At 43.9% G+C, this 10,999-nt stretch overlaps 1 protein-coding gene and 2 long non-coding RNA genes across 4 annotated transcripts in view; 1 reads left to right on the plus strand and 2 right to left on the minus strand.

Moving 5' to 3' along the window:
• Positions 1 to 1,991, minus strand: part of HEATR6 (HEAT repeat containing 6) — a 36,123-nt gene extending 34,132 nt beyond the window's left edge. For both annotated transcript variants that reach the window (XM_019423989.2, XM_019423988.2), the window contains exon 1: positions 1,770 to 1,991. In XM_019423989.2, coding sequence (XP_019279534.2) covers positions 1,770 to 1,988 — 219 coding nt within the window. In that variant the 5' untranslated portion in view covers positions 1,989 to 1,991. The remainder of the gene's footprint in view (positions 1 to 1,769) is intronic.
• On the plus strand, positions 1,982 to 5,793 carry LOC109251969 (uncharacterized). The gene is made up of 2 exons (XR_002073794.2): positions 1,982 to 4,112; positions 4,230 to 5,793. It is a non-coding gene; the product is annotated as an uncharacterized LOC109251969 (long non-coding RNA).
• On the minus strand, positions 5,342 to 10,696 carry LOC109251968 (uncharacterized). Its single transcript, XR_002073792.2, has 3 exons — positions 10,561 to 10,696; positions 7,362 to 7,462; positions 5,342 to 5,525 (listed from the first exon to the last, which is right to left on the minus strand). It is a non-coding gene; the product is annotated as an uncharacterized LOC109251968 (long non-coding RNA).
• Positions 10,697 to 10,999: the final 303 nt, after the last annotated feature.

Here is a 10,999-nt window from a genome sequence, read left to right on the forward strand (position 1 = left end):
CATTCATTCCTCTATAGACATTTACTGAATTAAAAGTCTGGAGCACCTATTATGTGTTAGATCTTTGGAATCCAAAGGTGAACAAACATATTCCTGAACTTCAAAGAGCTCATTATCTAGAAATACTCACAAAACATTAAAGTGAATTAAATGTTGAAAGAATTAAGTACAAACTCTATGGGGAAATGGTAATTAAGGAGGTCTTACAGAGGTGATTTTTAAGCATAACCTGGAATGATCTGAAGGATGACTTAAAAATCTGCCAGACATACAAAGCAACGAAAGACGCCGCAAGCAAAGGGAATGGAGTGTGCAAAACCTGGAACATCAGTAGGTGTGAAACACTAGTAGAAGCTTGTGGAAGAGCAGGTTTTAAATGACTGCACACAGGGCACAAAAGAAGGGATGGGAGACTGGAAAAGCACATATTTTTGACGTAAAAATATCAAATTATACCAATAGAGCAAAAGTTCCCGAGTCCTCCCCGAATTCCACTCCACTCCCTAGTGATACACACTATTCTGTTGTTGTCAACTCTTCCATTTGTTGTTGTGAACGCTTTACATCTATAAATATACACAGCCTGTTAAACAGGCTCCTCACCCTATACTGGTGTCACACTGCATGCATGAACTGTTCTGTAACTTGCTCTGATCACTTACAGTATGTAGTGAAGATCATCCCAAATCAGAGCTTTGCTTTCTAGTCAGATTTTTTTCCCACAAAAGAAAAGAGCACTCTAGCAGCAAAGCAAAGAATGGTATGGAGAAGGGCTGGACTGGAGGCAGAAGTTTAAGGAGAGTTCAGGAAAAAGTCATCTTGCCTGAAGGCTTAAGGCACTGGCAATGGAACACAGAAAAGGAGATGAGAAACATTTATGAAATAGAGTCTGAAGAATCCAGAGTGGATAGATCCGGGAGAAGGGAAAGGGAAAGCACCAGTGTTTGTGCCAGTGCGATTTGGCAGACTGTTCATGTTTCCCTGAGTGGGGGGAGGGGACGGGTTGGGGATACAGTGGTCTCTGCCGAGATAATGTAACTCATTTTTAGGAACTGTCAGGTTTGAGGTGCCTCTGAACACCGTAGGCAGTGGTATGACTGGGTCAAGAGTTCTAGGAGTTCATTAAGTAGTCTCCAAGGCCCGATGTGTGTGAATATTATTATTATTATTCAGAGTCAAAGTACTTCTAAAGAGGAGGCAAAGAGGGAAAAGCTAGCACGGAGGAACAGAAAATGGCAGGGACCATGTGAGACTTAGGCTCCAATTCTAGCGCTGCCGTTCGCCAGCAATATGACACTGGACCTTTATGTGCCTCCGTATTTTTAACAGTAAAACAGACCTAATATTACCGACGTTGTAAGATTCCTAGAACCGTGCGCGGTATATAGTACGTGACGGTCCGAGTTCCATTACTTAGTAAATGGTAACAGTGAATTTTATATACAAAGTGTTTTTGTATGCAGAGAGTGGAGCGGAGGCGAGGGGCGGACCAAATGACACCTGCGGTGTTACCAGAGCAGAAGTCATCAGTGGCGTTTTGAAAGATGCCGAGTTTGCCAAGCACTGCGGGGTCTTCCAGACAGAGGAGGGCAGAGACTGCCACAGTCGGAGGGAGCAAGCATGCCTGGAACTAAGTAATGCGAAGCGGTGCCGAGAGAAGCCAGGAGAGGCCAGGAGAGGCCGGCGGGAGCTGCCAGCCCGGGTCTCTGAGGGTGGGGCCGGGGCGAGCAGGCGTGGCCCGAGTCCTCCCGACCCAGCAGGCCGCCTACCTCCGGGGCCACGCCGCCGACCTCGCCGTAGTTCTCAGAGATGAGCTGGTCGAAGAGCAAGTGGATCTCGGTGCGGGCGGAGCTGCTGTCGTCAGGACGGAGGGCGCAGAGCCTGGCCGATAAGCAGCGGAACCCACTGCCCTGCTCGGGCGGTGGCTCTCGTGGAACGTCTCGCGCCTGCCCGCCCGGCAGCGACTCGGCCACTTGCATCGCCGCCATCTTTCCCACGTAGGACCACAGGGAAATACTTCCGGGGCATTCCCGGCTCCGGGCGCCAGCTCCGGAAATAACTTCTTTAGACCAGAGCTGGCGTTCCTAGACGTTGGGATCTGCTTGCACTGCTGTGCGAATGGGTTTCAGAAACGGCTTGGAGGCTTTACTTGCCGCCTACTTCGCTTAGAGCCCTGACTGAAGTTGAGACTTTATTTGTCCTCCTAGAAAGTTTGTTCCTGGGCATGGCTGACATGCCTATTTAGTACTAGCGTTTCAAATTCGGACTGGAGTTGGGGAGGGGCCGTTGTAGATGGCAATGGCAGAAACTGCTAGGTCTGCGACATCTTGGACTCTTCCCTTTTTTCCCAGGCACAAAACCACCCTGCATAAAGGATATAGTAACCAGTATTCCTTGCAGCTAGCTGTGCATCCTTTTGTGAATCTTGAGGCACTTCACCACACGAGAAAAGTAATTTGGAAGTTCAAACTCAAGCCATGTGAAATATAACCTGCCCGAGGGTGACCTAGTTGAGATTGGACACCCCAAGATTTCCTGTAACCTTAAAAGCAAGAAACTGGAAAAGAAAATAGCGATTTTAAATGCTATAAACAGTTTTTAGCCACCCAAGAAGTGAAGGCATGAAATTTACATTTGGTCATCTCAAGCCTTTTGAGTTATGCAAATGTAAAACAAATTATCATCAATGGTTCTTAGGGAAAACCTTGAAGGCACCTGAATATACATGTTTTATCTTGAGACAAACACTTCTGTTTAGCAATGGCAGTTGGGGGCATGCTTTAGAAGAGCTAGTTTTCTAAAGACTTTGGGCTTTTGGGGGAGGAATATTTTTTGTTTGACTTTAGATTTCATTATGCTTGTATATTATTGTTTATTCTTGAGATGTGTGTATGTGTATGTTATGTATGTGTATTTGTGATGTTCAAGCACTTGCTCAGAGAAGATCAGGAGCTGAGGCCGAGTCACAGATGTCTTAGTCTGAGTTCTTCCAAAACAGAGCCTTAGATGAGGTTGTTATATGAGTGATTTATTCAGGAATGAACAGGGAAGAAAGGGGAATCAATATGCATATGGGCTATTGAATTAACCATTGCAAGGGGTGGTATTTGCTCAATCCTCAAGATTTTCTGAGAAGCTTTATGGAATGCTGTCAGAACCCCCTTCCTGAGGAATGGAAGATGGAAGCATATATCTGCCAGCCTTTGAATTCTGTTGTCAAGCATTGCCCCACCAAGCATCAGTTCTCCAGTGCTTTTCATTTGAGCATGCATCAGTGGGTGGTGGCTCTTGTGGGAGTTTCTAGATGCACAGAGAAGCCCTGAGGCAAAAGTGAGAGGTGGAGGGTACTGGGGTACAGTCCAAGACAAGGCTCTGACAAGAGCCTTAACTTGTGCTAAGCTAGTAGATGCTTGATAGAAGCTGGTTGCTATAGCAATGATTAGACTAAGAATAAGAGTGTAAGGCCAAGAGTATTCAAAGCAGTGCACAAGAGATATCCAATATACTGGGCTAGAAGGATGTGAGACCTGATCATCATCACAGTGGAAGTGGTGTGATAGAGACTGTGGAAAGGATCAGGGTTTGGTGTGGCTCATCTTAGGTTGCAACCTGAGTGGCCCACGCATACTGTTATTCAAGACTGAATGACCCAGATATTGTAAAGTATACTGATACCAGTCTGTTGAGTTCTGATGGAATGTACCCTAGCAGATGGCAATGTGGTTTCTCCAAAGAAATGAACATTCCTACCTTTTGCTGATCACCAACTGAAGAAACATATATCAAGCTTTCAGGAAGGACTTGAAAGCCCACTTCATTGGCTTGTGTTTAGATGATAACCCCCAAACTGTGGAATTCATAGCTTGGCAAAAATCTCTCCCAAGAAAACCTCCTCACATATCCTTATTCCTCCTCACTCTCAATCTTTTTTAATCCTACAGTGGCACTGGGACTTTAAGGGATGCCTAGCATATTCATAGCTATTTCCTTTTGTAAGTTCTGCATAAAGTGGTCTGGAGCCTTACTCTGGAATATCACCTCTTTCATATTTTGGAACTCTGTCAAGACTTCATTTTTATTACTTCATTAGAGTGTGGATCATCCTAACTAAAGTAGGCTTTACCTTGCCCTCTTCTCCTTGTAATTCACATCCTTGTTTATTTCCTTCAAACCCTTTACCATAATGTGTAGTTATTTGTTTACTTGGTTTTATCTGTTTCCTCTTCTAGAATGTGAGCTTTGTGAAAGCACACATCCCATCTGTCTGGTTCACTATTGTTCACTGTCTGCATCATCTATCGCTGTTCATCAATGCTAGCACAGCAACTGCATCAGGGAAGACACTCACCAATACTTGCTGACAGAATTAGTGGATTCACTATTTATTCGGAGCCCCCAATTTGCCATTTGTTACTTGTTGTGAAAATCAAATGGGATCTTTGTGAAAATACTTTGTAAACTATAAAGTTCTATAAATCTTAGCATCCAAATGAGGGAGACACTGTTACTTCCCCCTTTTTACAGATAAGAAAAGTTTAAATGGCTTAAAAAAAGAAAGTATAAAGAGTTTAAATGATTTGTCAAGGGCCACACAGGCAGTAAGTTGTCCAAAATCAGACTACAACCCAGGCCAGTTGTGATTGTGAAGACCAGAGACAAGAAACTATAAGTCTGTTTTTACCCATGTTTTGTAATGGGGAAAACCAGAAGAGAGAGGCTGGTCCTAAGAATTGAGATCAACTAGGATAGGCTAGGAAGGAGGATTGGCCTTGGCTTCTCTTCTAGAATCTTAGAAAATTAGGACTAAGGGCCATCATCCCATCTATTTGGTAATAATCATAACAATCATAGTCAACATTTATTGAATGTTTTCTGTGTCAGGCACTATGCCAAGCATGCCAAGCACTTTACATGAACTAACTTCTTTTATCCTTGTAGCTCTAGGAAGTATATATTGATAATCAGATCAGAAAACTAAAGCACAGAAAGGTTAGGACACTTGCTGAAGGTCACACAGTTGTGTGGTGGAACTGGGTTTGGAATTCAGAATCAGAGCTCCTAACTACAATGCTATAATGCATAGGCCCTGGAGCTTGAAATGAGATTAGCGATAAGGTCCTGACACTTATCTGCTATATGAGTTTGAGTAAATTACTTAATCTCTCCAAACCTCAGCCCCCTTATATGTAAAATGGTAGTGGTAATAAGCAGTCACAAGGTGGTTGTAAGGATAAATTAGATGATTCTTGTGGAGACTATAACACAGTGGCATATCAAGTCCTGAGCAAATGTTTCCCCCACCTAATCATCACCCCTAACCAAATAACTCAAGCAGTGTGGGTACTTTTAACAATGATGATTTATTGAAAGAAGTGACTCTTTTTCCTTCCCCACCACATGTAATCTCCATCCACAGGTCCCCATTTTCATCTGTCTTCCAGGGCAAGGAGTTCCAGTCACATCTTTGAAGATAGGAAGTGATGAGAAATTATTAGAGAAGGATGACCCTTAAGATAAATCTTCATCTGAAAAATGGACAAAAAAAATTATGCATGAGACCTGCTGTTTTTGTGACCTAGGGTCGCAGACTGCAATTGAGAGGTGACAGTTCCCAGTTCTGGGAATCAACAAGCACCTGAAAAGAGCGAGCAAGGCTAAAAGCATCCCAAGGATTGTGGGTGGATTGGACAAATAGTAACTTCTGAACACAAATGGCTTACTTCTGAAGTTTATGTTGATTCTGTTGTGTTAGTTATTACGTTAGTTAATAAATACAACCTAATTTATAATCAAGACTGAATCATGATAGCTTTCCATTATGCATTTTTTTTTCATTTGATGGCTACTAAAAATATCACATGAGGACCCTGAAATTTTTCCACAGGAAAGGGGTTCTCATGGGCTAATCTGGCAATGTGCATCAGAGGTTTAAAATGAACATACTCTCAGTCAGCGTGGCCAAAATGAACAAATCAGGAGACTATAGATGCTGGTGAGGATGTGGAGAAACGGGAAGCCTCTTGCACTGTTGGTGGGAATGCAAATTGGTGCAGCCACTCTGGAAAACAGTGTGGAGGTTCCTCAAAAAATTAAAAATCGACCTACCCTATGACCCAGCAATAGCACTGCTAGGAATTTACCCAAGGGATACAGGAGTACTGATGCATAGGGGCACTTGTATCCCAATGTTTATAGCAGCACTCTCAACAATAGCCAAATTATGGAAAGAGCCTAAATGTCCTTCAACTGATGAATGGATAAAGAAATTGTGGTTTATATACACAATGGAGTACTATGTGGCAATGAGAAAGAATGAAATATGGCCCTCTGTAGCAACATGGATGGAACTGGAGAGTGTGATGCTAAGTGAAATAAGCCATACAGAGAAAGACAGATATTATATGGTTTCACTCTTATGTGGATCCCAAGAAACTTAACAGAAACCCATGGGGGAGGGGAAGGAAAAAAAAAAAGAGGTTAGAGTGGAAGAGAGCCAAAGCATAAGAGACTGTTAAAAACTGAGAACAAACTGAGGGTTGATGGGGGGTGGGAGGGAGGGGAGGGTGGGTGATGGGTATTGAGGAGGGCACCTTTTGGGATGAGCACTGGGTGTTGTATGGAAACCAATTTGACAATAAACTTCATATATTGAAAAATAAATAAATAAAATGAACATACTCTTGGGCCATAAATTATAATTCTTAGAATTTATCCCAAGGAAGTTAATAAGGGCATGTATACCAATTTAGTATTCATTACAACTGTATTAATAAATAATAAACATATCAAGTGTGTATTAATGAACTTTTTTATAAGGCTGTTAAAGGTATAACAGCCTTATGCCTGTTGATGATGGTATAGAAACATTGGTATTATTAAAAGTTGTATTAGAAAATAGCTATTTTCTAAGTGAAATAATTAAGAAATCAAAATAGACACAAATTATCTCATTTCTATATATATATAATATATACATATATTAATATATATAACATGCACATATATATATAATATATATGTATGTATATTATGTATTTGCATGTGTGTGTTTAAAATATGCACCAAAGTATTAAGCAGATATCATTTGGGGATGGGGCATAATGTGACTGATTTTAATGTTCTTTTTGTTCAAATAAATAGTTTGATTTCTCTTCTGGATATATTGGGTAATGAAATTATTTTAAAGGTTTGGAAGCTACCATCCTGTGATGGATGCTTCTTTTTCTTGAGAAGGGTGTAAAGAGGGAGAGGCCACAGAATGATAGTCTTCTGTTCCACCCAGCTCTGGAAAGTCCCACCAGAGCCAGCCTCCTTAGGTTGGGCAAGGTTTGAGGAAGCAGGGAAGGGCCTGATGTTTTCACCTGTCCTTAGGCTGGAACACAGACGTGGCCACATCCATTGCTGGCACAGCGTTCATCTGGATCACAATCCCAGTCACCACTGCATTCCTCAATGCAGCTACCTATGTTAGAACAGACCACCTTGTTTTAAGCCCAGGTATCAGAGAGGACAGCCCTTGACTGAAGCGGCTAGTTCCACTTTCTTCTTTCAATTCAATAAATATGGAATTTTTAAATAATTACAGAATAATACTCTTTAACATCTTATATATTTCAGTTAAAGACAATACATTCACATAATCACAATAAAGTAAGGCCTACTTTAAAGAAGAGAATCATTGTATTTGCAGAAGGGAAGTGCAAAGAAGCCCACTCAAATGTCCTCACTTCCCTACTTTGCAGGGAAAAGGGCAGAAAAGAGGAGACTCACATTAAGCAAATGCCATCCAGGGTGCCTTGCTGTCACCCTGCGCAGTGAATCTGATTAACCTCATTTAATAAGTGTGGTGACTGGTGTGCACAGAGGTGAATTGCCCACCTCTGTAGGTACAGAAATGGAATTGAACCTAGACCAGCCTGGCCCCTAGGCAAAGCTCCCTCGTCCGTCCCACATGGTGAAACAGACTCTGAGATGAAGTGCACATTGCCAAATGTCAAGGAGTCACTCCTGACCTGAGTGGAGGCCCCCTAGGTTCCCAGAGCCTCACAGTCAGTCTTTGAGAACCAATGAAATAGGTCCAAGAAGCCAGTTAAGACCCCACAGGAACTTCTAGCTAAATGTACGCAGAGCTCTGGACGAATGTGTGCTGTGCTTTTGCTTCTACTCAGGGGTTTCTCTACCTGATTCTGTGTCTGGACTTCTCTGGGCTCTTGTTTCCTCATATGTAAAATGGAGCTCTTAGATCTAGCAGGGGAAATGAAGTTCATTCTCCAGTGTCAAGTCTGATCAACAGAGATGACTACCTAATGCTGCGTTGAGAAGGCTGGGGCATCTTGTCCAGGCTCAACAGGAAAAGAATCCTGTGATGACTAGCAATGTTTAAGAGTATAAGAAGGGAGCCTGGTGGGATGTCTATAATATACTTGCAGACCTCAGAGAAAGTCAGTACGATCCCTCCCTGCTTCTGTTTGCTGTTGTTGATATATGGTGAGATGGTTGAAGACTTTGCCCCACTCCTTAAATCTGTTGATCTTTGCTATGTATGAAGCATAGAGCTAAGTTATTCAGAAAATATAAAGATTTAAGGGGTGCCTGGGTGGCTCAGTGGGTTGGTTGAGCATCCAACTCTGGCTCAGGTCATGATCTCGTGGTTTGAGTTTGGGCCCTGCGTTGGGCTCTGTGCTGACAGCTCAGAGCCTGGAACCTGTTTCAGATTCTGTGTCTCCCTCTTTCTCTGCTTCTCCCCACCTCATGCTCCCTCTCTTTCTCTCTCTCTCTCTCTCTCTCTCTCTCTCTCTCTGTCTCTCTCTCAAAAATAAACATTAAAAAAAAACAGTTAAAAGAAAAGATGTCAGGTAGAGTCACTATCTTAAAGCAGCTTAGAATCTAACAACAGAGATAAGACTTGTGTTTAAAGTACTAACAACAGGGTGCCTGGGTGGCTCAGTCAGTTAAGTGTCCAACTTTGGTTCATGGGTTCGAGCCCCACATTGGGCTGTGCTGTCAGCACAGAGCCTACTTTGGATCCCCTGTCCCTCTCTCTCTCTGCCCCTCCCCACTCTCTTTCTCTCAAAAATAAGCAAACATTAAAATATTTTTAAAAAACGAAGTACTAAAAACAAAGCAGTATGTGACAGGTGTCCTGGGAGAGGTATATCCAAAGGAAAAGGGGCTCAGAGGAGGGAGAACATTATTTCCAGTTAGATTAGCCACAAAAGGTGAGTCTTGAAGTACAGGAATCTTTTTAAGGCAGACTTGATGGGGCGGGGGTGGGGGGGGCGGTGGTGGTGTTAGAGTCTTGTGAGAAGAGAAAAGAATTACTAGCAAAAGTTCACAAGGGGAAATGCAGGCATGTGAGGCATCCAGGGCACAAAGTTTAAGGAACCACTTGCACAACCTGAGAGTGAACGTCTCCTTCAATATTGCACTCTAGGCGTCTCCTCTCCTCACTGCTCGGCCTGGAATGCAAGGAATACAGGAGGACTGGCAAATGTGAGGCTGGAGAAGTACACGGGAGCAGCTGGGAGTCAAGCAGGACAAACAGCCAGGGGATAAAGTTGCTGGGGTCAGATCTTGAGGACCTGATGAGTTTGGATTCCATTTGGTAGGCCAAGGGAGGGATATGACTGCAGTTTGCTTACAAAGATTATTCTGGTGTGAGGGCATAGAATGGACCAGGATTCAGTGAGCAAACAAACCTCAGAGGGGAAAGAGGGTCAGGGGGTGCGGTCAGGAAACTTGGGCACTGGCCCAAGCATGGGGTAGTCAGGGCTGGAAGTGCTGTGTGGCAATGGGGAGGGGAAAGGAAGGAACACATGCAAGAAACAATTTCAAAGAATGGACAGTATTTGGCAACTGGTTTAATGGAGCAGGGAGGAGGACAGCAAAGAAGAGAGGGGAGTAAGCGAGAACCCAGGAATATTTAGGGAGAAGCAGGAGCTACAGTGAAGAGAATCCAAGAGAGAAGAAAGTTTGTGGATTGGCAGGGCAGCAAACCATGTCAGATGCAGAGGTTACAGGCTTTTACTGCCGAGGAGCGTCAAGAGATTTGCCAGCAGATCCTGGGAGCAAAGTTTCTGGAGACTGATGAGGACAGAAAGGGTGACAGTCAGTCTTCAGGGTGTGAAGGAATGAGTTGTGGGGAAGTAGGGGCAGAGAGTTAAGATGGCTCCTTTGAGAATGTTGGTGGTAAAGGGAAAAGTAGAGATCGAGATGATTTGTATGTAATGTGACTAAGACAATGTGTTCTCTAGTGATCTGATTTATTTGTTGCAAAAGGCCAAGAAACCCATGGGGAGAGAGATGCTAGGGGAGATGGAAGAGATGATGGGGCAGCAAAAAGGGAAGAGTGGAGAGTCCGGATGAAGGGATGACCTGAGGAAAGGAGGGGGAAGGGTGGAAGCAGAGGGAGAGAGGTTTATGTGGTCAAGATGGCTCCTTGACTAGAACATCTTTCCTTTTCTCCTTTCTTCCCTCCTCCCCCTGCACACACTGGTCCCTGCTGGCCCACTTTCCAGCTCCCTCATTCAGAGAACAGGGCTGTCTTCTGCCTGGACTCACCCAACAATTTCAGTGGCCTCACCGCAGCCTGGAGCTCCTGCACCTCCAAGCTGAGGGTGATGAGCATCACCAGGAGGAGGAAGCCCCCCACCTTCATGTTGCTGTAGAAAGTCTTTGGCAGAAAGGCAGCGAGGCAGAGAATGGCTGAAATTTATACTCTTCCACCCCCACCCCCGAATTAGAATGCAAGGTCAGGGGTGGGACTAGGGAGGTGAGAGCCTTAAGCCCTGCCCAGAAACTACTTCTGAAGAACTCACACCAGTAGGTATCCTGGGTAACTCCTCCTTGTTGCCTAGGCAAGTCTCTGACCCAAAGGAACACCCTCCTCTGGCAGACAAGAGTCTCCTGAAGCAGGTAAGCTATGAGTGACAGAGAAAGGGGTGAGGTGGGATGGGGGGTGGGCCCTGGCCTCTATTATGTACTTTATCACTCATTCCTT

This window comes from Panthera pardus, unplaced genomic scaffold, assembly GCF_024362965.1.
Source record: "Panthera pardus isolate Hobbes unplaced genomic scaffold, ASM2436296v1 HiC_scaffold_3, whole genome shotgun sequence".
NCBI classification, from domain to species: domain Eukaryota; kingdom Metazoa; phylum Chordata; class Mammalia; order Carnivora; family Felidae; genus Panthera; species Panthera pardus.